This window comes from Primulina eburnea, chromosome 8, assembly GCF_022965805.1.
Source record: "Primulina eburnea isolate SZY01 chromosome 8, ASM2296580v1, whole genome shotgun sequence".
NCBI lineage: Eukaryota > Viridiplantae > Streptophyta > Magnoliopsida > Lamiales > Gesneriaceae > Primulina > Primulina eburnea.
The window spans coordinates 43,359,233-43,383,097 of NC_133108.1; the positions used below are offsets into that span (position 1 = coordinate 43,359,233).

Below are 23,865 nucleotides of genomic sequence, written 5' to 3' on the forward strand. Positions count from 1 at the left end.
AAATAATAAAATTATAACAAAATTTATGAATCAACGCGATCGATTAATGATCGTATCATGATTCATTTGCTTAATAGTCATTATTATATACACGCGTTGTATATGTGTCTTTCGCTAGTTTATATTAATTATGAGTATGTTAATTGATGAACTGTTTCAAACTTAAGATCATAATATCGAAGAAGTTATAAATTGTTCCAACCTTAAAATTTTGATATCAAATAATTAAGTTATAAGTAATCAAAATACCACGTATATTTGATTAATGTTTAATGTTTAGTTTAAACCCAAACTAACCTGAAACCGTCATATAATCCATGGACCGATTAACCATAATCGACATGTTGGAAGATAAACCCTTAACTGGACATCTAAAGATTACGGCCCTATGAAGCCAGCCGTTCAATCTAGTTGTTATCGCGTTTAGTCTTTTTTCGTTTTTTTATTTGGCTATATCATTCATAAAACGATGACCACGATAAAATGATCGTTGAACAACACAATAATCCATTGAATATGTCATACTGACCACTTTTTCAAGGTTTATAATAATTAGACCTTGTTGAAACAATTGACATGGTTTTTTATTTTTTGATTTATTTGAAAGCTACGAGAGTGATTTTGCCACTAATTGGTTTGAGATGTGGTTCCTTGTTCCGAGTTTCCCCTCATTCCCAGAACAGTGGCATGCAATGATCAAAATGGGCTGTATTTCAAGCCCAATATTACATTTATCCTCTTGGACCATTGGACAAAATTTTAGCCCAAATCATGAATAGGATATGACGCAAAATGCTTTGACAGATCCAATTGTACCGTGCCTATCGACTTCTGCCTTAATTATTTGCTTTCGCTTCGAAATTAAAAGTCAAATATAAATATTTTTACATCAACATCTCCTACACTTCACATGTTTGAGATTTATTTTACCATCAACATCTCCAATACTTCCGATCAATTGCAAAAAGGAAATTAAACAGGTTGACTATTTTGATCAATCCATCAATGAAAATATAATTATCCAACAAAATTTATGTGCACCTATTGTTTGAGCTGATTAATTTTTAAGTTCGACTCAGATCCTCAGTATGTAACCGTGTTCATCGTCTTTACTTTGATTTTCTTAACTTTAACACCATCTTACAATTCGATCAACTAATCATATACAAACTAAATTCTCACAGCCATATCAAGCTAATGCACCAACTTTTATACAACACAAGGTCTGATTCAGTTCTAGTCTAGACAAATAACAGCATTACCACTACTCTTGTCTACAAAAATAGTTTCAACGCATGCACCAGAATCCATTGAAGCAGAATCGTCGTGATCATTTGAGACGGGAGGAAAAGAATCGAGCCTTTTGTAAAAAGACTCGAGTCCTTCAACGGTAAACCAATCTTTATTCATCTGCATCACATTATCAAGAATTGAAATGGTTCCGAATCACAGTGGACATGACGAAAAATAGCAAGAGATGGAACTCACGAAATAAGGGTAGCCATTGGATGTGCTGAAATTTTCAGGAGCGCACTCTACGAACAAGCTTACGTAGCAGAGAACAACGTATCCACATTCATCGCCCTTCTTCTGCTGTGGTACCTAAACATCAAGTCTCATTAAATGACAGTAACAAACTGAGTGGGGACAGATATGGTGAGGGCTCCTGGGTCGCCCAAAACTCGGAGAACTTTAGGGGAAAAAGTCAAATTTTCAACATGCATTCGAGAAGAAAAAAAAGGAATACAACAACAATAACAATCAACACTTTAACCTAATAACAACAATTTCGTACGAAATTTGATTGCTTTCCATAGCGACAATGGACATGAAAAGTGTACCTTAGGAATCAAGAGAGGCATTTTTTTAAGTTGTTCTCTAGTTTCTGTTCTTCCCTCTATTTTGTATATGTCGGAGAGGAGCCTGCAAAATAAATAAATTTTTTTTAAAAGAACACCCATCATAATTAATTTATATTGTAGTGAACAATTATATGACACTGATTTAAAAAAATAAAGATAACCCAATTTATAATAGGCCGTTGAACTTAATGAGTTTTACATATATTCAATGTAAAACCCACATATGTTTCAATACGATCAATAACATATGTTACACACATCATATTTTTCTAGGTACAACATAAAATAAACCTGAAGCGATACTAGTTGAAGAGCAACAATTGCCCCTTCTGTCCTCCAATAGGTTTGTTGCACCAAGTGTTTCCCGCTATTTAAAACTTCACCGTTGGTGTAACTATGCAACTCTAATTTCCGTAAACCATGCAAGAGTCCAAAATTTTAGGGAAAAAAACCTTCTTATTAGAGGCTCAAGTCGCTTAGGACCTATTGCATGCAACGAATCCAGCAATAGCAAGCAAGGAGTGCCATTTTCTGAATCTAGACCTTCGCCCAAGTTGCAGAAGATCAAGAGACTCCAATGAGACCTACCAAAATGATATGCAAATACTAAATACCAAAATAAATTATACTTCTGGTTATTTGTTGAATAAGTTCAAAGAAGCACATACCAGAGTACGATTGGAACCAAAACATATTTCTTCAAGAATATGCCGATTCCCTTGATCCAATCCAGAACCATCGATCTATTTCTTTCATCAGCATACAAATTAAACCATAAAGGGTCGAAAAATGCAACAGACTTCAACTTTTCTTCAGAAAAATCATTCCATATATGCCTACATGTATATACACTTTCATAAGTAAACCAGGAAAGTACCGCATAGTGTTGCATTCTATCTTTGCCATATAAAATTCTATCAAAAAACTTACTACATAAAATTCTATCATTGCTAAATAAAATTCAACAGAATGAATTAATAGCCCTCTTTAAAGCAATGTTAACCAAAGACCTTACATGAAGTAGTGAAGGAATGTAGCAGAGTCCAACTTTGTCCGTTCAGTGGATCCTGTATTAGAGCTGTCCCGAGCCCTCCTCGCTTGCCCACGAAAACGAATACGACTGGGAATAATTTCTTCAGAATCACCCAACTCATCTTTTTGCTTATTTTTCCTCTTCCGACTCTTTAAAGATGCATGAGTCCTCTTTAGTTCATTGGATATTCTTCCGGCAGAAACCTCTCCAATTCCACAATTTCCGTCTACAAATCAAATATTTTTCGTTATCCAAACAGAATACAAGAGATTCCCTGGTTTAAATTTTAAATTTTAAATTTTAAATTAATAATTAGAGCTTACATTCAATTATTCACCAGAAAATTTCGTGCAAATCCACTATTTCTGATTCATTTCATCTTTAAAGCAATTGCAAAGATTTGTATGGAGAAAAAAAGAGCAAGGATTTGAACTTTTACAAATCCATCAAATTTAATCAAAGCAGTAGTTGAGGAATAAAGAACATTTCTCCAAAAACTCAACAAAGCTGAAAATTTTGAAAGATTGACCGTGTATGTTCACGCATCCTTTGAAAAAGAAGCCTTATCAACGACATCCTAAATCAACTCAATACTAGTTATTAACAAAAGTTTATCACAACAGATGATATTCATCGATTCGATCTTTTTAGTTATGGATTAACTCGAGGTACTCAAAACATCAAATAATAATTTAAAGCAGAATCGATTCCAAGCTGATCCGATAAGTTCTAACAATATAGCTAATTTTCAAACTTCAAAAATCAGAAACGTGTAGGAACATAAAGTTATATCCATCATAGCTAATAAGAAAACGAGTTTCCGAAAACCCAATATTTAGGAGCTTCAGCAGATTTCTCAACACATTTTAGTAAAGATGCATTTAAAAAAAATAAAACTGGGCAATCACTATATTTCGAAAGAAAATATAATTACTGCAATGTATCGGAGTATTTAATGGGTAAAACATATACAACATATAAAATTATTGAATATACCAGTGTTGTGACTAAATGGCACTCCTCCCTTCCTTGCAACTTTTCCTTTTGATCTTGGACCTCGAGGGGATATCAAATTCGGTAAACGTCTACCGATGAGCTTTCTTTCTTCGGGTCCTGCGAGGCTTTTTAGCTCCTCAGAGACATATTGACTTGACATAACTCGCACATAATACTTCACCGTGTTGTTGTATCCACCTAAAATCAAAATTAAAAAATATGTGATCCACTGCATCATTATACCCATAAAAAAATCAACATTGGTTCACATGTTATGAGGGAACTATGATAAAAAAGATTTTTATATTAACAAGAACAGAGCATGCACCGGTTCAATTTCATCGTTCAACCAAATGACCAATACTTCGAAGTGTGGAATTCAGATTTAACCATGATTGTCAACCATTCAATGTAAGGCATGTCGCTTTAGCTTTTTGAATAACAATAGATATAAAATGATTCTACGGTTTCCACCATTTAGTTTGATTCCCAATTGGTGAATACGTAATTGTTAGGCCTCTTTCATGCTTAAACGACTAATTCGGCATTTTTTCTATAATCCAAAGATCATTTGCCTTCCATTTTTCTTATATTTCAAAAACTCATTAAACCAATAAATTATAAAGGAAAAGTAATCACATTTTGCCCCTTATTCATTTTCTGTTCACATCAGCATAGCTTACAGGAACCCTTAAAGAAAATCTCTACATCTTCAAACTTACTAACAAGAAATCCAAGTAACCGTTCCAGCATAACTTAACGCTACCACATTTGATGCATTCCTCAAGTTCAACTCCATGAGTTCCTCAAAGGCCATTTTGCATTATATATTTTCAATCAAATTATTAGCATAACTGTGACTTCTATGAAAAACAATTCAGAAATTCAAGCATTTGCGGCTCTGGATAAAAACTTGAAGAAGGAAACAAACAGAGCCTACATCACATTTTGCACAAGAAAACAGCCTCTTGTTTAAGAAGGCACAACAACAATTTATCAACCAACAATTTTTATGCATATCAAATCATAAAATTCTACTGTGTTTTGCACTAGTAATTTGAATTTCAAGCTATTATGACTGAAAAATAAAAAAAGGCATAAACCCACAAAGTTCCAATGTGACAAAGATAAGCTGAATTCAATACAACATTCACTTTTATAAATAAACAAAACGTTAAAATGGGCCTTTGAGACAAACTATTGCTTTGATCTCGACTCCTGGTCGCCGTAAAACCCTTTGAATTTTCTCCCGCGCCTGGTATCCAAGAACGCCGAATTTAACAAATGAATGGACCACATTTTGCTATATCTAAACAAACCCTAGCTCAACGAAATGAAAAATTCCAGTATCTACATGAAATTCCCAGTTCGAAAAAATAAAATTTTAGATAAAAGAAATAGAGGGCTCAAGTAAGGAATGATTAATTGCCTGGAAACAAGGACTCTTGGCTACAAAACTCAACACGCCTCTTTCTTGCCGACCTTTTCTTCTGGAAGTTTATCGGGAAAGGGCCAAACTTCATCTTTTTACAGAGCAATTTTCTACTGGACGGTTAATTCTGACAGTGGAATTGATTCCTAGGGCTCTAATGATCCAAGATTCACAGGATCAAATGTAAATGGCGCGTGCATATCGAAGCTTGCGTCGTCTTCCATAAAGTCACGATAAATTTTCAAGCAAATAGGCAAGTGAACTGACAACTGAACTGCGCTAAAACGGCTCTTTCTTTTCCGTAATCATTTTTATTTTTTTTATATATTTTCGAATAATAAAACTATTATTCTTGTAATGATCATGAGTCAACCCGGATTAAATCGAAATTAACTCAAATTTGATTATTATTTTTGGTCAAATAATGAGTTAAATCATAAAAAAATCTAAATAAAATAAATATAAATATAAATTACAGTCCGTGAAAGTTGTCTCGTACAAATTTTTGATTTAAAAAAATATATAAGTTATATGATATTGTCATGCGTAAACGTAAAAAGGAGGAGGAGGGTCGTCGGCTCTCCTAAGTCTAAAAACCCTTTGCCCTAGAAATGCAGATGCAACGATGGCAAATAACAAGCTTCAATCTTTACTGATTATTGATTTCCCAATTTCCATTCATAAAATCCTTTGCTGTTAAATTCGAATAAGAAATTCTAGATTTTTTTCCCGAAATCAAGAACATGGATCCCCCTCTATTTTCCCCAACAACCTTCTCCCCGCCGCCTTCTTCCGGCGACGGCGACGGTGACGGAGCTTTCGACAACGCTTGGTACGGGAATATCCAATACTTACTCAATATCTCGGCTGTTGGCGCCATCACCTGCCTATTGATCTTTGTCTTCGTCAAGCTGCGCGTCGATCACCGCCGCCTGCCGGGATCCACGGCCATAGCCTCCAAGCTTCTTGCTGTGTGGCATGCCACCAGCGTCGAGATTTCGCATCACTGTGGTGCTGATGCCGCCCAGTTTCTCCTGATTGAAGGGGGCAGCTCCGGTATTCTCCTCTTTCTCGCCGCACTTGCTGTCATGGTTATGCTACCCGTGAATATTTATTTGGGTAGAGCTCCTATTTCTGATGAATTCTCGAAGACTACGATAAATCATATTGTTAAAGGTTCTAGTTTGCTTTGGGTGCATTTCATTTTTGTCGTTTTCATTGTTTTTTTGGTGCACTATGGTATAAATGTAATTGAAAGTAGATTGAGGATAACGAGGTTTAGAGATGGGAATGGAAATCCAAGTGATCCTAGCTCACATTCAAGTGCAATTTTTACAATCATGGTTCATGGGGTTCCAAAAACTTTAGGCTTTAATGACACTCCATTACTGGAGTATTTTCAGCATAGGTACCCTGGGAAGATTTATAAAGTAGTTGTACCTATGGATCTGTGTGCTTTGGATGATTTAGCTACAGATTTGACGAGGGTGAGGGAGAAAATATCCAAGTTGGTGGCAGCAATGGAGGCCAAGGGCTTGACAAATGAGAATGAATATGTTGATGATCAAAGGGAGAAAAGGGGTTTGCTGGAGAGGTTTCAGTTTCTTTGGAGGAGAGCAAAGTATTTTTGGTACAAGGTGGTTGATGAGCTGGGTTTCTCAGATGAGGATAGCTTAAGGAAATTTCAAGAGTTGAGAGCTCAATTGGAGATGGAAATGGCAGTATATAAAGAGGGACGAGCAAGGGGTGCTGGAGTTGCATTTGTGGTATTTAAAGATGTTTACACTGCTAATAAGGCGGTGCAGGATTTCCGGACCGAGAAGAGGAGACGGGTCGGGAGGTTCTTCTCATTGACAGAGCTGCAACTCCAAAGGAACCAATGGAAAGTGGAGAGAGCTCCATTGGCAAGTGACATATACTGGAACCATTTGGGATCCTCAAAATTTTCTTTAAAACTACGGAGAGTGATTGTAAACACTTGCCTGCTGTTGATGCTTTTGTTTTTCAGTTCTCCACTCGCCGTAATTAGTGCCATAAAGAGTGCAGCCAGGATTATTAACGCAGAGGCAATAGATAATGCTCAGCTGTGGTTGACATGGTTGCAGAGCTCGAGCTGGGTTATAGCCATACTTTTTCAGTTTCTGCCCAATGTTATTATTTTTGTGAGCATGTATCTGCTGATTCCTTCTGTTCTTTCATACCTTTCGAGGTTTGAACGTCATCTTACTGTGTCTAGCCAGCAAAGGGCTGCATTGTTAAAGATGGTGTGCTTTTTTCTGGTGAACCTCATTCTCTTGAGGGCTTTGGTTGAGTCATCTTTAGAAAGTGCTATTTTAAAAATGAGCAGGTGTTATTTGGATGGAGAAGATTGCAAACGGATCGAACGGTATCTGAGTTCTTCTTTCTTGTCGAGATCATGCCTCTCCTGTCTTGCGTTTCTCATTACAAGCACTTTCTTGGGTATATCTTTTGACCTACTGTCTCCAATACCGTGGATTAAAAATAATCTCAGGAAGTTTCGAAAGAATGACATGCTTCAGCTGGTACCCGAGCGAATTGAAGATTATCCTCTGCAACAAGACATAGATAACTTGCAGAGACCCCTTCTAGGTGAACGAATATCTGAGGTCATGGTCGGCGAAAGCACATTCTCAAACGGTTCCTCTCCAACAACACATTTTTCCGGGCATGATCTGTCCGAGTACCCTCCAGTCAGGAGCCAGACATCTCCAGTTCCCAAACAAGCATTTGATTTCGCACAATACTACGCCTTTAATCTCACAATCTTCGCCCTGACCCTCATTTATTCGTTATTCTCCCCCCTCGTGGTTCCAGTTGGTGCAGTTTATTTTGGATATAGATACGTTGTCGATAAATACAACTTCCTATTTGTATACAGAGTTCGAGGCTTTCCTGCTGGAAACGACGGAAGGTTGATGGATACTGTACTCTGTATCATGAGGTTTTGTGTCGACTTGTTCCTTCTATCAATGCTATTGTTCTTTTCAGTTCATGGAGACTCCACAAAGCTTCAGGCCATATTCACTCTAGGGTTATTAGTAATGTACAAGCTTTTGCCTTATGATCACGACTTGTTTCAGCCTGCTGTATTGCAAGGCATACAAAGTGTTGACAATGTAATACATGGATCCCTAGATTATGAGGTGTTTTCGCGGCCCACGTTTGAATGGGATACTTGTAATGTATGATAATACTTTGAACAGTAGAAGTTTGTGTTAGTTAAAGTAATTGTGTTCTTGTGTTGCTCCAACATGTGGATATGAATCAAAGTTATGATAGCACTTTTGAGGGTCTATGGCATGTGTATGGCCTGACATTTAGAGATGGCATGGGGCCGATATTTGTGCTGCCAAAAAGAGGCTTATAATGTGTTAAAAAAGAGGCTTCTGGTGTTGACATAAAGATAAAAAAAAAAAAGTATCTTCAAGGAGCCCGTATCACCTGGCCGATTGGTTAGGGTAAATAAAACTTCTCCAGCAAAGGAAATACAGTTGGTGCACTAATTGTTACATAATATGCCAATCTGAATATGTGTATGTATATGTTTATATTGATATTGTTAGTTAGAATTTCAAACTTGATATCACTAAATATGAGTATTTTTGTGAATATACTTCTGGTCTACTGATTTTAAATTGGTCAGTCAAAAAATAGGTCTTTATATTTTTCTCTTACATTCTAAAATAAAATAAAGAAAATAAACGGGTGTAATAATGAATCGTATATTTCAACGAGTGGTTTTTTTTTTGTGAAACTCAGACAATTATTTTTTTAATACTGAAAACAATGATTTTAGTACAAAGACAAGTTGAAGCTTAAATATGATATCATTTTTTAAAAACGATTTAATTAATAAAAATGTATATAAAACTATGCACAACCACATTATACGTGGTATAGAACAGACAGATAGGTGGGCGTGTAAGAAATATGTTTGGTAAATATATATATCACGTTATTGATATTGAAAATAAAATGACAAAAGAGAATTACATGGAAATCAACTAACCTTATCTAGCAACTCTTTTGATACTGGCAATTTTGGGATTCCAACATACAGTTTTGATATGCTACACACTTATTGTGTACATCGGTTAGTTCGATTATGGGTGTGTGGGCAGTGCCCACACCCCATATGAGTGGTTGAGATTCCACCTCATGGGGAAAAAAAAAATTAAAAAAAAATAAAATTGGGCCAGAAAAAATTCTGGCCTTTGGATGTACCCCTGCAGGCAGGCAGGGGTAAGATGAAATAATCCGTGTACACCTATGTGAGCATCGATGAGGTATCACTCACTCATTAGATGCACAATTTTTTTTCTATATTTCAACACATCCAATTGGTGAGTGACATCTCATCGGTACTCATATAGATGTGCACGATAGATGTGCAGGATATCAAAATTGTTCCAACGTAAACCTTTTTATAAGCTTATAATAATCAAAAATTCAAAATTAGATATTTCAAATACATAATAAGAAGTCATTCAACTTTAGAAGTTATTTAAAATCTTAGTCTCTTTTATTAAACATAAATTATATATATATATATATTTATGAAGTTTTTCAGAATTTGTAAATTTTATTTATTTATAAATTATGGATTTTTAATAATTTAGTTGATTTATTTTAAAAGAATAAGTTTTTTGTTAGATAATTTCTCGAATTTTTGCAGGTGAGACTAGACAAATAGTAATTGAGGGAAAAAATAATAATTCTTGTTCTCCCCAAACATTGAATTAAAAGAAAATAAAATAATTAAAATAAAAGGTGAAAAGGAAAGAGAAGGAAAGGAAAAGCATCATATAGCCACACATTTTCTCCGTTGACGAGCGCACAACCTCTCTCTCTCTCACGATTCAAATTAGACACCTTGATTCTGTAGTTTTAGCTGAGGGAAGAAAATGGCGGATCAGCTTACGGACGATCAGATCTCGGAGTTCAAGGAAGCTTTTTCTTTATTTGACAAGGATGGCGACGGTTAGTCACCGATTATACTCTATTTGCGAATGTTTAGAACTGTTCCTGTGTAGATCTGTTTGGTGGGTGCTATTGATTTGTTGCGTATTTGCGAACGTTCGTGGTGATCTTGTATTTTGATTGAAAATGTGGATCGTGCGCCAAATATGTACGCGTGGTGACGCGACATAGTTCTGTCGTGTTTGTGTGATTGTGTATCATTTGTTTATGTGTCGTACTTTATGATCTAAATAGGAAGATTTGTTGGGCTGATCGTGGAAAGTTTCGTTTTTTAAGGGAAACGAAGCTGGTTTACGATATTCTGATGCTGAGTTTGTTGGGTTGTTTGTGTGTATATACGTGAACCTCGTTTTGAGTGTGATTGGTGAAAAATCAATGCTTTTTGTGACTTTGGTGCTATGGTACTCTACTTCAATGGATGCTGCAGTTTTCACTTATTTTTCACGGCAGAGTCAAAGCAACAATAAAGCCGATATATCTCGATATATCGAGCTGTTAATTTTGACTGAAGGTGTTTTGACGTTTTTGAAAATGTTTCACTTTGTTTTTGTTTATCTGGGAAAGGTTAAGAGATTTGGAACAAACTTGTCAACTCAAAATTTTTATCTTACAACTTTGTATATTGAGTTTATTGAAGTGATTAGTTGAATTGTTGATACATTTTTTTCATACTTTCTGCCTATAGCAATTGCAAATTAATTCCCTTTCCATAATGTTGACTATGGTTAGAGGAGCTTGCGTTGTGGACGTTTCTATATTTTTCTAATATAATCGCCATAAACCTTGTAAAGTTTGCAACCTCGGTCTCTTATTGTTCCTTGTGAATACTTGATTGATAGGTTGCATTACCACCAAGGAGCTTGGGACAGTAATGCGCTCGTTGGGACAGAACCCCACAGAGGCTGAACTTCAGGATATGATCAATGAGGTTGATGCTGATGGAAACGGAACTATCGATTTCCCAGAGTTCCTAAACCTGATGGCCCGGAAGATGAAGGACACTGATTCTGAAGAAGAGCTCAAGGAAGCTTTTCGGGTTTTTGATAAGGATCAGAATGGATTCATTTCTGCAGCTGAACTTCGTCATGTAATGACAAATCTTGGGGAGAAGCTCACTGACGAGGAAGTTGATGAGATGATCCGTGAGGCTGATGTTGATGGCGATGGACAGATAAACTACGAGGAGTTTGTCAAAATTATGATGGCCAAATGAGCTCTGAACAACCCAAACTAAATATTTTAAACGGTACGAGGATAAAACAAGGAAGCTGGGGCAGAGAAGTTCTCTGAGATTTCTGTTTGTTATGATGTGTTATGCTTTATTAGCTTTGTTTGTTGCTTGCTTACTCTCTTTTGTTTGCATTGTAGTCTAGTGCTGTTCTTCAATGTATGCTGGTATACTCTGTCCTTTGCTTTGGCTATCTGGGTTGTTCATGTTGTCAGTTTTCAAGATTTAATATTCAGGACCTATTTGTACAACTTCGAGCTATGTTTGACACGTTGATTAATTATGGATACATTAAAAACTTGTCAACTCCATTTTATATTATTGTTTGTTTATTTATTTTTATATCATTGATGATATATACGGCTTCTCCCACTTCTTTCTGTAAATATCTTGGTTAAAAGACACTCCGTTAGTTTTTATCTCTTTTTTGGGGGATACTGCCTTAGAGCTGTAGTTTCATGCCCTAGTTCGTTCCTTGCTCCAGATTTTGTGGCTTGAAAAAGGAATGTTTTGTGCCCCCTTTAGCGCAAGAATCATAGAATAACTGACTCATTAATCTCCTTGGGTGAACTTTGGGCTTCTTCTGGGACACCATCAACGGACTACGATTTGGCTGTAATCCATCCCCAGTGTCATTCTATAGCTCTAGAAAACGGCCGATAAGAGATGGTTGATGTGTTCCCGAGCAGCAACACTCTTCTTCGAGTTGGGACGTATATATCTTCCGTGTCTCGTAGAAAAGAGCTATTCAACAATCACTTGAGAGGCGATACTAGTTGATCAAAGAATCATGTATCTGAATCAGATAATGTGAAATACAATGTTCGATTAATCACCATAACTCTCACATCATTAAATTTGAACATGGATCCTGTATAAAATTTGCGGATTTCTATATTCATAATCCAAAGATAATTAAGTAATATAGGTGAATTTCGCCTATTTTTTTAGTATAATATAATATCTATCTAGCAAACAAGTTTACGACGCTATTGAAATTCCATTTTTTCTATCTAGATCCGATAGCAGGCAGAAAATGATCACTTTTTTTTTATAAACATTGGCCCACTTCTGGGATCATGTAATTATATCGATCTTTCATATTTAAACATTAAAAAAAAATCGAAGAAAAAATATCTAACTACCCTCGCGCCATTAAAACATCCAACAAATGGAGTTTTTCTCCCATTATAACGTAGACCGAAATCGAGCAATGCAACTCGAGATAGAACATGTATTATTTAATTGAATTAAAAAAAAAATATTGGCAAGAATAAGATTACCAAGTCATGTGGTTAACTCAACAATTCAGCTCTAATATATTTTAATTTTTTTTTTAAAAAAAATGGAAACACGGTTGATCAGTGGGATCTTCTTCTTGGCTGTGAACTTTTAAATTGTGAAAACTTACATTATGTGGCCAGTTTCTGAATGCAGGCAGACGACTAATACTTGTCTCTCTGTGTGAAGCGTACATAGTTTAGACTTGTAAGAACCACCATTGTCAGCGAGCATCGATTGAGCCGCGAATTCAGCAAGAAAGGGCTATAAAGAATTTAATGGCAGTTCAAAATTCGAAAGAGGTAGTAGAGATTATTCACTCCAAAGTTAAGTTACGGAGAAATCATACTGACTCTACGTGGATCAAGAAATTATATATTTGGGATAAATAATAGCTCAGGTAGATCGGTTTAGCGTGCCACCTTAATATTATTCTCATGGTTTTCCACCAAAAGATTTCGGAGCTGAATCAGGCTCATTGTCTTCTAAGGCCTGGGTGTCGAGGACATCCCTGGTATGAAACACTTTTATCCTCCCGAAACATTATCTCACTCTATGGTTGGGAGCTCCTGGCAAGTTACTCGCCGAAGATAAGTTTTTTTTCCCCTACTGAGACGATGTGTTCTCTTCCATATTGCCTAGAAATCCATTGACCACCTTTTCTTTCGTTCTCAACTCACTCGAAGCTTATGGAACAAGGTTAGAGATTGGCTTGCCATTTCCTTCTTCATGACTACAATAAAGAGTATGTTGAAATGGTACATGAAGACTTTCAGGGGATAACTTGTTACCAAGGCAAGAGTTTTGGATTGTAAGTTGAATTTTGTAATTATTATGCCATTTGAGGGTTTAGAGCCTAGGAAAGATTCACTCGTTAAAATTAAGTTGTATGTTCATAGAAGCATGTAATAATCCTCCAATACAGCTTGGTTAAGTCATTATTATGGTAAGTAACTATGTAAACTCTCATTGTTTATATTAGCTTGGGTAATGCCCAATGTATTTCTATCATTCTTTTGATCAATAAGTTTAGCACTTTACTAATAAAGAAGATACATCTAACATTTTGGTATCCTTTAAACTCTGCTCCTAACATCATACGAAAAATTTCTTGAGATCATCGAGGAGACTGGCAAAGTTTTGAATTGTCTTGGCATCTTGAATATACTTTGCTACGCCATGGTTTAATCAACCAGTTCTTAATCCAGAGCTAATAATCCAAAATCAGTCTTTTATCTTGTTTTGGTTCCCTAGAAATTCGATTCAAATCAACATACGAGATGCATCGAACATTCGATTGATATATTAGACATAACATCAATTTGCAGATTGTTTATAATCCGTACAATTCCATTCACAAGAATGCATTAAGAAGATACAAGGCAAAAACAAAGTATAGAAGCCATAGCGAGTATAGGGAAAGACGAGCGAAGAGGCTTGTAGAGGTAAAAAAAGCTGATGTCAGAAGGTTTCACCGAGGTATTATCTTCTAAATTCAGCAATTCTCAACCTCGCACCTTATAAAAAGATTTTTTTTTCCAAAGCAGATGCAGCTCAAGATTTAAGACATGGATGCTAAATTAGTTCAAATAATAAAAAAGAACAATTAAGAGCGATAAATGATGGAAGTAATTTCTCATTGCTTCTGTAAACAAAATATACAGTAAACAAAACGACATAATGTACAAAAGGCCAACATGGGTAGAGTTTATACAGTACTATGATGAGGTGATTGTCAAAGTAAAGCTTTGATGAGCAGAATAGGATCATCTCTTGAGCGGTTTATAAAGGACAACAGTCACGTACTTGGATTGGAACCGATGAGTCAGACCCAGAGCAACAACAGACTGAGACGAACGTCCTTTCTCTACAAATATGTGGTTAAGCTCCACATGCTGGGGTTTCAATGAAAAAGTGGTCTCTTTACAGTTTTCAGAGCCAAGCACAGTTGATTGGAGTTGAGGTGGAACCAACATCGGATCCTTAGCAAAATCTTCCTCTCCGGGGAAAGCTTGACTGTAGCTGGAGTCCGGTGATGGGGGAGCTTCAAACTCTGCCACACTATCAAGGTTTTCCGGAACATAATCCTGTAGATCGAACGAAGAAATTGTTCAAGAAAGAGCCAATGATCGGCTAGGATCAACATCTTAATTAGCTAGCATTGCTAGAGACAAACTTTTAATGTATTAATGATCAGAAGCAAGCAATACGGAGGTATCTCATTTAGATCTCCAGTATATTTGTACTCTCTTACTGAGTAATACATCTTTTATTAACTTTTACAACATTTGCCTAGACTTGACCACATGAATCGTCTCTGTCAATTTTCTTATAAAAAATAAATATGCAACGCTGAGAGCAATACTTTATAATGCCAGTAGAATCTAAATTTCTCTAGTTTATCAAGAGTCAACATTTTAGAAGACAACTTCTAGCCACGCAGAAAAAAACAAAGAATGAACCACTTGTTTGGAGCAAATACTGCAAGTTGAAGTGCAATGCAGGAAGCTAATGCATTTGAACTTTTAAACATTGATAAAAACAAACGAAGGGTAAATATTACTGAGAATTTCTCTAAGACAGGTCATCCTAAGTTATATGCACAAGAAGATTATTCACTTACATTAACATCAAGAAGATTACAGTGACGGCCCATCTCATCAGCGTCGCATGGAAGATCTGGAGCATATTTCACTTCGCCATCCACAATGAATCTGTAACAATATATACCTGGTGGGAGGACCAAGAGAATTGAGTGGTCTTTGCCTGATCTCTGGAGTATTTTCCTGCATGAATCCAGACTTCGCATCAGCATTTAAAGCCATCCTACAGGGAAGCTAGTGAGACAACGTACTAATTTGACGCCTATCTGACATCATTAATAAATTGACGTGAAACAAATCACGCAAATGAAATAATTATGGCTGAATGAAGAAATATACCTTGACCTCCAGTTGTCCCAAGACCCTTCCACGTATACATCGTTTCCTCCAAAACTCCAGCTAATTACAACTGACATACCTTGTTCAAAAGGGTGATCAACAGCTCTTTGAGATCCATTTTGCCGTGATGGATTGACTGAGGGGTCATTATCCCTTGGAAGAGGATCTACTGGAGTCTGCCATGTTGTAAAAAAGCATCAAATGCATAATGTAAACCGGCCAAAAAATCACAATACATAGATTCTCCAGAAAACAGAAGCTAAATTCTTGGATGCTGAAAAAAGACGACAGCAATACCCCAGAAACAAAAAAATATATCAGCGAATATCCCCCCTCCCCAACTACAAACTTTAAGATATTAATGGTAAAGATAATGCAAGGATATCTATACATGTTTCGCTGTTGCAATCAAAATTACATACAAGCTTGTAATTCAGTAACAATCATAATCATTCTCTGCAACTCGGTAAATGTATTTCAGAGTCGGCTGTATAAATGAACAGTGACACATTCAATAAGCTACGAAAATTGAAAAAAAGTAACCATCCCCAAACATTGATGGAACCCCATCACGAAACTCACTTCCAATCATTGCATTACCAAATTTTGATTTAGCATCCTTGGCTCTTTATGCATTGACCACCTAAAAGAGAGAAAATCAGGTGGAATATACCAAGCTACAGTTCAAACTTTGCTGCCTTCCCAGCACTGTCAATCAACGCTGACCATTTGCTCTGATTACGACAAAATACTTTCACTTGCATCCATTTAGCAAATCAAACAATTACTGCAGTAACTCACCAATTAATAATGACTACTTTGCGACATTACTCAGAATTCGTCAACTTGCAAAATAATAAGGCGGAAATAAATCCCGGTACATAAAAACTACACATTTTCTTTGACCAGAGGTTCTTAACTCGCATAGACGCAATTAAAATACCTAGATACGAGCAAATACATAGGTGAATACGTTCAATGTATGTGTATAAGCAGATAAGGAATCAAAGAACGCACCTGAGAGGAAAATAAGAGCGGGGATCGAGACTGACGGTTATCATGCGGAGGAGAGCTGAGCATTAAATCAACCGAATCCACGCGCTCAATCGGCGCGTGTACCGGAATCCCCGACGCCTCATCTCCGCCGCCGCCGCCATTAGCATAGCCTTCTTCTCTACCATTCACATTCCCCATCGTTCTGCCAACACAAAAAAAAAAAACAATGCAGTATGTGTGTATGTATTGCGCAGAGAGAGAAATAGCTTGCCCGGAAGGGATCGCCGGAGGCAGTTAAGGTCGAGAGGGAGGGATATACTCGGAAAAATGACAAAATTGGTGATTTGGAAGGATATCATTGAATGACGTGGGAAGATCGGAACCGTTATATTCGGATAAGTATTATGTTAGCAGATGAGATCTGGCCGTTCAATACTTCTTTTAGTTTATTGACTCGGTATGAGCGAGGTCGTGTGCCTCACGTCTAATTTGTTTTTTTATAAAAAAATAAATTACTTTAATAAAATCATAAAATCAAATTTTAATTATATTAAAAGCCACTTGTTATTTGTTTTATGGCAAAATCTTATTTGAGACGCTCTCACGAGTCGTAATTTGTGAAATATATTTCTTATTTGGGTCATCCATGAAAAATATTATTTTTTATTGTGAATATTGGTAAAATCGACTCACATATAAAAATTCGTTAGATCGTAGATACCTACTTATTGTTTATTTTTTCATGTTACTTTCTTCGTGGAATTAATTAGATATAACTCATCGATAGTTTGTTGCCGTTTTCACCCAAATTTGCTTGTATAAATCAAACTATCATTTCCAATCAATTTTACTAATATTTCTTTTAAATATTAAAGCAAATCTAATCTTTTAAATTGACAGGACAAGAATTTGAAATTCAAATAACTTAAAGATATCCAAACAAGTTAAATAAATTCAATTTATATAATAGATTTGAAACCCGTGACTTTTTAATTTATTGATCTAGATTAGTATAGATTTTGATTTATTAACCCAACAACTTATTAACTATCAACTTCAAAAGTTGCAGAAAAATAGTAGATAATTAGCCAAAGAAAATATTTGATAATTAATTTTCGCTGTTATTTTTTCCAAACCAGCTTACGAATAATAAATTTAGGCAAAAACTTGTGTGAGATGGTCTCACGGGTCGTATTTGTGAGACGGATCTCTTATTTGGGTCACCCATGAAAAAGTATTACTTTTCATGCTAAGAGTATTATTTTTTATTGTGAATATGGGTAGATTTGACCCGTCTCACGGATTATGATCCGTGAGACGGTCTCACATGAGACTTACTCATAAATTTAATAAAAGATAAAACAAAAAAAATGGTAGAATTTCCTCTAAAACAAGTATGTATAGCATTTTCTTGTCCTGAAAATTATGAAATACATTAGTAGCATTTACTTGAAAAAAGTTGAAATCTATAAAAATATTCGAAATTCATTGAGGGTCCGCTTGGGGCAAGAGATTTGGGCTGGTTTGGATTTCAAATCCTCAGCCCAAATCCCATTTGCTTGCTGGCAGCCCAAATGATCTGGGAATTTAGAATTTACATATTTGTTCAGGATTTAACGCTTGATTTTTACTAAATTTGAAATCCAGCCATTATTCCTGTTATTTGAAATCATCCCCACCATCAGACAAGGATGAGGCGTGGATCTGTGAACGGCGTCTTTGCTCCCATCGTCGAAGCCTGCTAGCTTCACCCTTCAGGTTCTTGTGTGGCACTCGGATAGACACCGCGTCCATGTCAAGTGTAATCAAACGGAGCTCGGCTGATTGTGGTGGAGTGCAGGGCAGGGCAAGAGATGAGGATCAGTGGCGAAGACGGCTGGAGACGACAGGGTGAGTTTCAGGAGCAGAAAAGTGGCATAAGCGGGCGAAGTGGGTGGGGGTGGGGGAATGGAGAGGTTGTTGGAGGGTTACGGTGGTTGCCGGGACTATAATGTGTGTGAGGTTGGTAGGCTGGTTTTAAATACTACGGCTTCTGTTGAGGTTTTGGAGATGGTTTCTATGATCATTCAATTTCTCAGTTCTTGATTTCTTCGCCAACTATTACGATTCTCTCAGCCTAATCAGAAAATTGAAGAGATTGAAATATGAAATTTGTAAATCGGCAATTGCCCATGGCTCCGCCGCCATGATCGGAGGATATCTTCATTATCCTCTATGAACATAGTTATTCACCTACATGGATTTAAAATCCACTTTGAAATTGTACTTTTATCCGAACAAAGAATTTAATAAAAAGATAATAGATTTCAATCCACCTCTTAAATCCAAATCACTCCCACGCATGCTGAGCAGTGAGCATCTGAAATGAAATGCTCTAATACAAAAGCAATTTAGTCAAGGATTTCGTCATCTAACGCAAAATTAATGAACAAATACTACAATACGAATTGCTACTTAATTTTTCCGTTGAATCCAACAAATTTCCACCCTTTAATCATCTTCATCGGACAAGTGGTCTGCTGCATGCAAATCTTCATTCAATCTCTGGATTTGAGTTTCTTTTACAAAAAGCTAAATCTCCATAGCCAACAATCCCTTTTATAATATATATATATATATATATATATATATATATATATATATATATATATTATATTATATCGATTCTCCATTTCTCCTGTTTCTGTTCGTATATAATATTTATGAATGGCAGCTTCAGTCCCGGCAGTGCGGAATGCCAGCGGCTCGGACTCGGCCACCGTAACAGATGCAGATGAAGACAATTCTTGTGTAGCAATGGCGGTTCTCGGGGCCGGCGGATCATCGAAACGGACTCCACCAGACAGATCCATCCTGCATGTTACGGATTTGCCAATCAAGAAGAGAATCCAACTCATAAACCAGCAGGCCGCCGAAATCCAAACCGAAACAAAGATAATCCAACTCATAGACCAGGAGACAGCGGAAACCAAAACCGGAACCGAAACCCCACCAGCATGCGACATTTGCAACCGGAATTTTGCGAGTTCTCGATCTGTGGCCATCCATAAAGGCCACCACCTAAGGAGGGGCAGGGCTTGCATGCAGGAACAGGGGGCGGCGGAAAACCCTAACTACATGATGAGGCAGGTGGTTTCGCGGCGGCGGCGTCTTCGACAAAGTAACGGACCTGGTGTTGTACATGAATGCCGAAGGTGTTGGAGGAGTTTTATCTCCGGCCAGGCACTAGGCGCCCACAAGCGCCACTGTACATGGCCACCTGTGGAGCAAGAAATAGTGAATAACTTTGATCTGAATGAGGTCCCTCCACCGGAAGAAGAAGATAACCTGGTCTTGCCATGGCACTATTGATCAATTATAAATCATAGTCGGAAAAATAGTCATTTCTGTCTAATTTGGATTCTCTATGTTCAAAATACAGTACTTGTTGTATATTTTTTATACGAGATGATCAGATGATCATTTTGTGGACATCACATCATATCAGATAAATTTAAAAAGTTGTCATATTAAACGAGATGATCATGTGATCATCTCATATAAAAAGTGCACAATACTTAGTGCTGGATTGAATACAACACAAGAGGATCCAAATCCATTTCCGTCCTGTAAGCCAAAGACACTCCAAAATTAGCATCGTGGCCATAATTCACTATTTAAATATTAAATTCGATCGGTGCTTATAAAAACTACCATATTGTTTCATAGTTCGGTTTTACTTTAAAAAATACATGCTTTTTTAATTTAAATTTAACTTCTATTCTCCATACCTTTTCAAATTGATAATACACATTGTTTTATTATAGTGGGAAAATATAATTCTTTTATTATTAAATATTAAATTTATACATGCCATATATCATGAGCCCAAATTCGGGAACATACAAATTAAGATAAGCCCCCAAACATCATTTGCTCAAGCCGGCTTGATATTTAGGGTTCATTATTATTATTATTATTATACCAAATTTGGTGACAGATGAGAAGGATCGCTGATGTTCTTTTATTTTATTCAACGGTTAATGTCACAAACACATATATTACATTCTATATCAAAATTTTGCACTAAATTGTTTTTACCAAACAAAGGCATTTGGATGAATATAAATCATCGAAGAATAAATAACCTTATTTCAGATCTATGATATGCTAAATGTATAGCTTATGAGGTTAATATGTTATTGATAGTTCTACTCAACAACTAGAAGAGTAGGTCTCTTGTAAAATGATCTCACAAATCTTTATCTGTGAGATGAGTCAATCCTACCGATATTCACAATAAAAAGTAATATTCTTAGCATAAAAAGTAATATTTTTTCATGAAAAATTTAAATAAAATATATAATCTCATAAAATACGACTACTGAGACGTCGTTTCACATCAATCTCATGGTTTTAGGCATACGCGAACAAAGGTGCTACTACAAAGAGAAAGTTATGAATTATAAATAAAATAAAGCAAGCCATCAAAGAAAATACGTGACACAAAATTTCTTGTAGCTAATATTAGGGAAATGGGTCATGCCCAAAAATAAAATTTTACTTCTCGGGATTTTCTCAAAACAAAAAATATCACCCGATCTTGAAATTTAATACTAGCTCGATATTTGGTGATAACCATTATTACAAGTTGGTCATTTCATTTCCAAATTTGCTGCGCATATATTTGTCCAGCTAGGGAGCCGTCTTTTATGACTTGATGGATGATGAATTCTATTCCGTAATTGTATTTCCAAGGTGATCTATACGAGTTGTAAATTTATATACAATTAATTAAAAAAACACATTCAAAAAATTTGTATAAATAGAAAAAAAAATATTTAAAAAATAATAATTGAAGAAAATTATAAAAAATGAAAAAAAAAAATTAAAATCAAATTCTCGTAAAAAATGAAATTTTACGAGTTTTATTTGAAACTCTTAAAAAATGATATATAAATAAAATTTAACATTTTAAAAAAATTTCAAAAATATTTGTAAAAATTAAGACTAATTTTAGAATATGATAAATTTGCAATAATATACGGAAGTTGAAATAAAAACTGACATTCATAAACATCTCAAAACTCTTCCAAACACTCTAACTTGCGTAACAGCTTTATTCAGATAGTTTGATTATATATATATATATATATATATAGTTTTGAATATACGTGATTAAATCTTCCACGATTAAATAAGTACGTGTAGTACAATATTATTAACATAACAACATTGTAGTAAATCCATATTGTGTGTCTTACTTGAAATAATTGTCTTTGGTAGGGGCCACGTGCGAAAGCAAAAAGATGAATAATAAATGTAGTGATTAATTAAAGAGTCAACACGTTTTGATGTCCTTTTTCACCAAATTGCACAATATTATAAAATACCACAGCAATTAAATCCAGGCACATTTCCCACGTTTTATAGGGTCTTAACTTTTTCAAATTGTCAATAAAAATTAGAAGCAATGGGACATTAAAATTAATAAAATTAACTTGGGTGATATGCAAATAGCAAAATACTAAACAATGCGCGGACATGGATGGATGGTTCACCTGATTGACGTCAATATGTCAGAATTTGTTAGGCTTTAGGAAGGAATAGCGTCTTTCATGCGAGCGCACATAGCTGGACCGGCGACAAGGTCAATCAAGCCATCGCTTCGATCAATAAAGGCCTCAAATTATTTTTGATGGGCACTTTTTTTTATGCATCATTATATACATATATATATATATATATATATTATGTGTCGGATCATCATAAGTGCTACCCTGTAATATCTTGTAAACTTCACGCTTCAGATGTTTTAGACGTGATGATCTGTGTTAAATGTCTCACATCGACTGGGTCAACTCTTTGAAAATTATATACATGGATTTGAACGATCATCTTTGAGCTAGTTTTGAGTTAAATCTAAAGATCAATCTTAATATTTACTCTTTTTTTTGTTTGATTTGTCAATTTATTTTAAAAATGTATATATCATCTATATTATTATTATATAAAGAACTTACCATCTAGAAGACATCGTCTTTTGTTTCCAAAATTGTATTACACCAATATTTTTTCTGGATATTGTCATTTAAACTTATTTTCAATATTACCTCTTCAAATTGCACTATGATTCTTCACTAATTTATGTCAAATATTTTTAATTTAAATTAAAAAATTTAAGTATTTAATAAAATTTAAAAATACGATATAAATTACTATTATAATTTTACATACACAACATGTGCATGTGTACATAATTAATCAATATATATTATTGACGAGTCTATTAAAAAATCCAACAATTTGCTTCACTTATATTTTCACTTTCACGTAACCATTCGTCGGTCTTTGCTAGAATCTTTTGTGATCGATTGGCATATTCTATTGATACCCGTAGGGCCATCCACCATGTTAACGTACCAAAGATGTGGATACAAAGTGATAAGCATCAACCAATTGTTTATCACAGATTATTTTATAATAAATTAATGGTAATATTAATAGAAGAAAATGTAATAATAAAATAAAATACAACTTACCAAAGTCATTATGTAAGGACCGTGTATCGTATTATCGTAAATCTTATATGATTAGCGATAATTAATGAAATTGTCATGGATTATGTATTTGATGTATATCGTGACAATGAATTGAGAAATGAACATTGTATATGAATTGACGTTGTACGAACTTGATTTGAAAGGCCGGACGCCAATAAGTACAAAATCAAACATTCTGTACAGAACATGTGGCGCCTGAGCGGTAGAAAATTACCGCCCGAGCGCCAAGGTATGCAAGGTGAGTTTTCGGACAGAACACTTCGCGCCCGAGCGGTAGTTTATGACCGCCCGAGCGCGAAGCAAATGGCAGTTGGACAGAACATGCCGCGCCCGAGCGGTAATTTGTGACCGCTCGAGCGCGGTACATATTTGAGTCGGGGGCAGAATGTCTCGCGCTCGGGCGCGAGAATTCTACCGTCCGAGCGCGAGAGGCGGTGGGATGAGGATAAATTCTTCTTTCCTTTTTCCTCCGTCAGTGAATTTCAGAAAATTCGAGAGACGCGAAGGAATTTTGATTTCTTTCTTCCAAATCGACTTCGAAACGCTGTCTAA

The 23,865-nt window shown here is 35.7% G+C and overlaps 4 protein-coding genes across 8 annotated transcripts; 2 read left to right on the top strand and 2 right to left on the bottom strand.

Annotated features, from left to right (window-relative positions):
• Positions 1–1,083: 1,083 nt before the first annotated feature.
• Positions 1,084–5,644, bottom strand: LOC140840055 (probable ubiquitin-like-specific protease 2A). Of its 5 annotated transcripts, none has more exons than XM_073207139.1 (9): positions 5,321–5,644; positions 5,090–5,146; positions 3,868–4,089; positions 2,878–3,121; positions 2,531–2,698; positions 2,315–2,446; positions 1,842–1,923; positions 1,489–1,602; positions 1,084–1,410 (listed from the first exon to the last, which is right to left on the bottom strand). In XM_073207139.1, the coding sequence occupies exons 1-9, from the start codon at positions 5,412–5,414 to the stop codon at positions 1,237–1,239; spliced, it is 1,287 nt and encodes a 428-aa protein (XP_073063240.1). In that variant the 5' UTR covers positions 5,415–5,644; the 3' UTR covers positions 1,084–1,236. The 5 variants fall into 5 exon arrangements, with proteins under 5 accessions (XP_073063240.1, XP_073063243.1, XP_073063241.1 ...); XM_073207142.1 differs by having other exon boundaries at positions 3,985–4,089; positions 5,321–5,643; XM_073207140.1 differs by having other exon boundaries at positions 3,892–4,089; positions 5,321–5,637.
• A 226-nt stretch (positions 5,645–5,870) lies between these two features.
• Positions 5,871–8,594, top strand: LOC140840056 (CSC1-like protein At4g35870). The gene has a single exon (XM_073207144.1). It carries the CDS (start codon positions 6,067–6,069, stop codon positions 8,530–8,532), a length of 2,466 nt encoding a protein of 821 aa, XP_073063245.1. The 5' UTR covers positions 5,871–6,066; the 3' UTR covers positions 8,533–8,594.
• A 1,540-nt stretch (positions 8,595–10,134) lies between these two features.
• On the top strand, positions 10,135–11,858 carry LOC140840058 (calmodulin-7-like). The gene is made up of 2 exons (XM_073207146.1): positions 10,135–10,324; positions 11,164–11,858. The coding sequence occupies exons 1-2, from the start codon at positions 10,249–10,251 to the stop codon at positions 11,535–11,537; spliced, it is 450 nt and encodes a 149-aa protein (XP_073063247.1). The 5' UTR covers positions 10,135–10,248; the 3' UTR covers positions 11,538–11,858.
• A 2,595-nt stretch (positions 11,859–14,453) lies between these two features.
• LOC140840057 (SNF1-related protein kinase regulatory subunit beta-1-like) lies at positions 14,454–17,103 on the bottom strand. Its single transcript, XM_073207145.1, has 4 exons — positions 16,793–17,103; positions 15,776–15,951; positions 15,457–15,619; positions 14,454–14,920 (listed from the first exon to the last, which is right to left on the bottom strand). The coding sequence occupies exons 1-4, from the start codon at positions 16,967–16,969 to the stop codon at positions 14,600–14,602; spliced, it is 837 nt and encodes a 278-aa protein (XP_073063246.1). The 5' UTR covers positions 16,970–17,103; the 3' UTR covers positions 14,454–14,599.
• Positions 17,104–23,865: the final 6,762 nt, after the last annotated feature.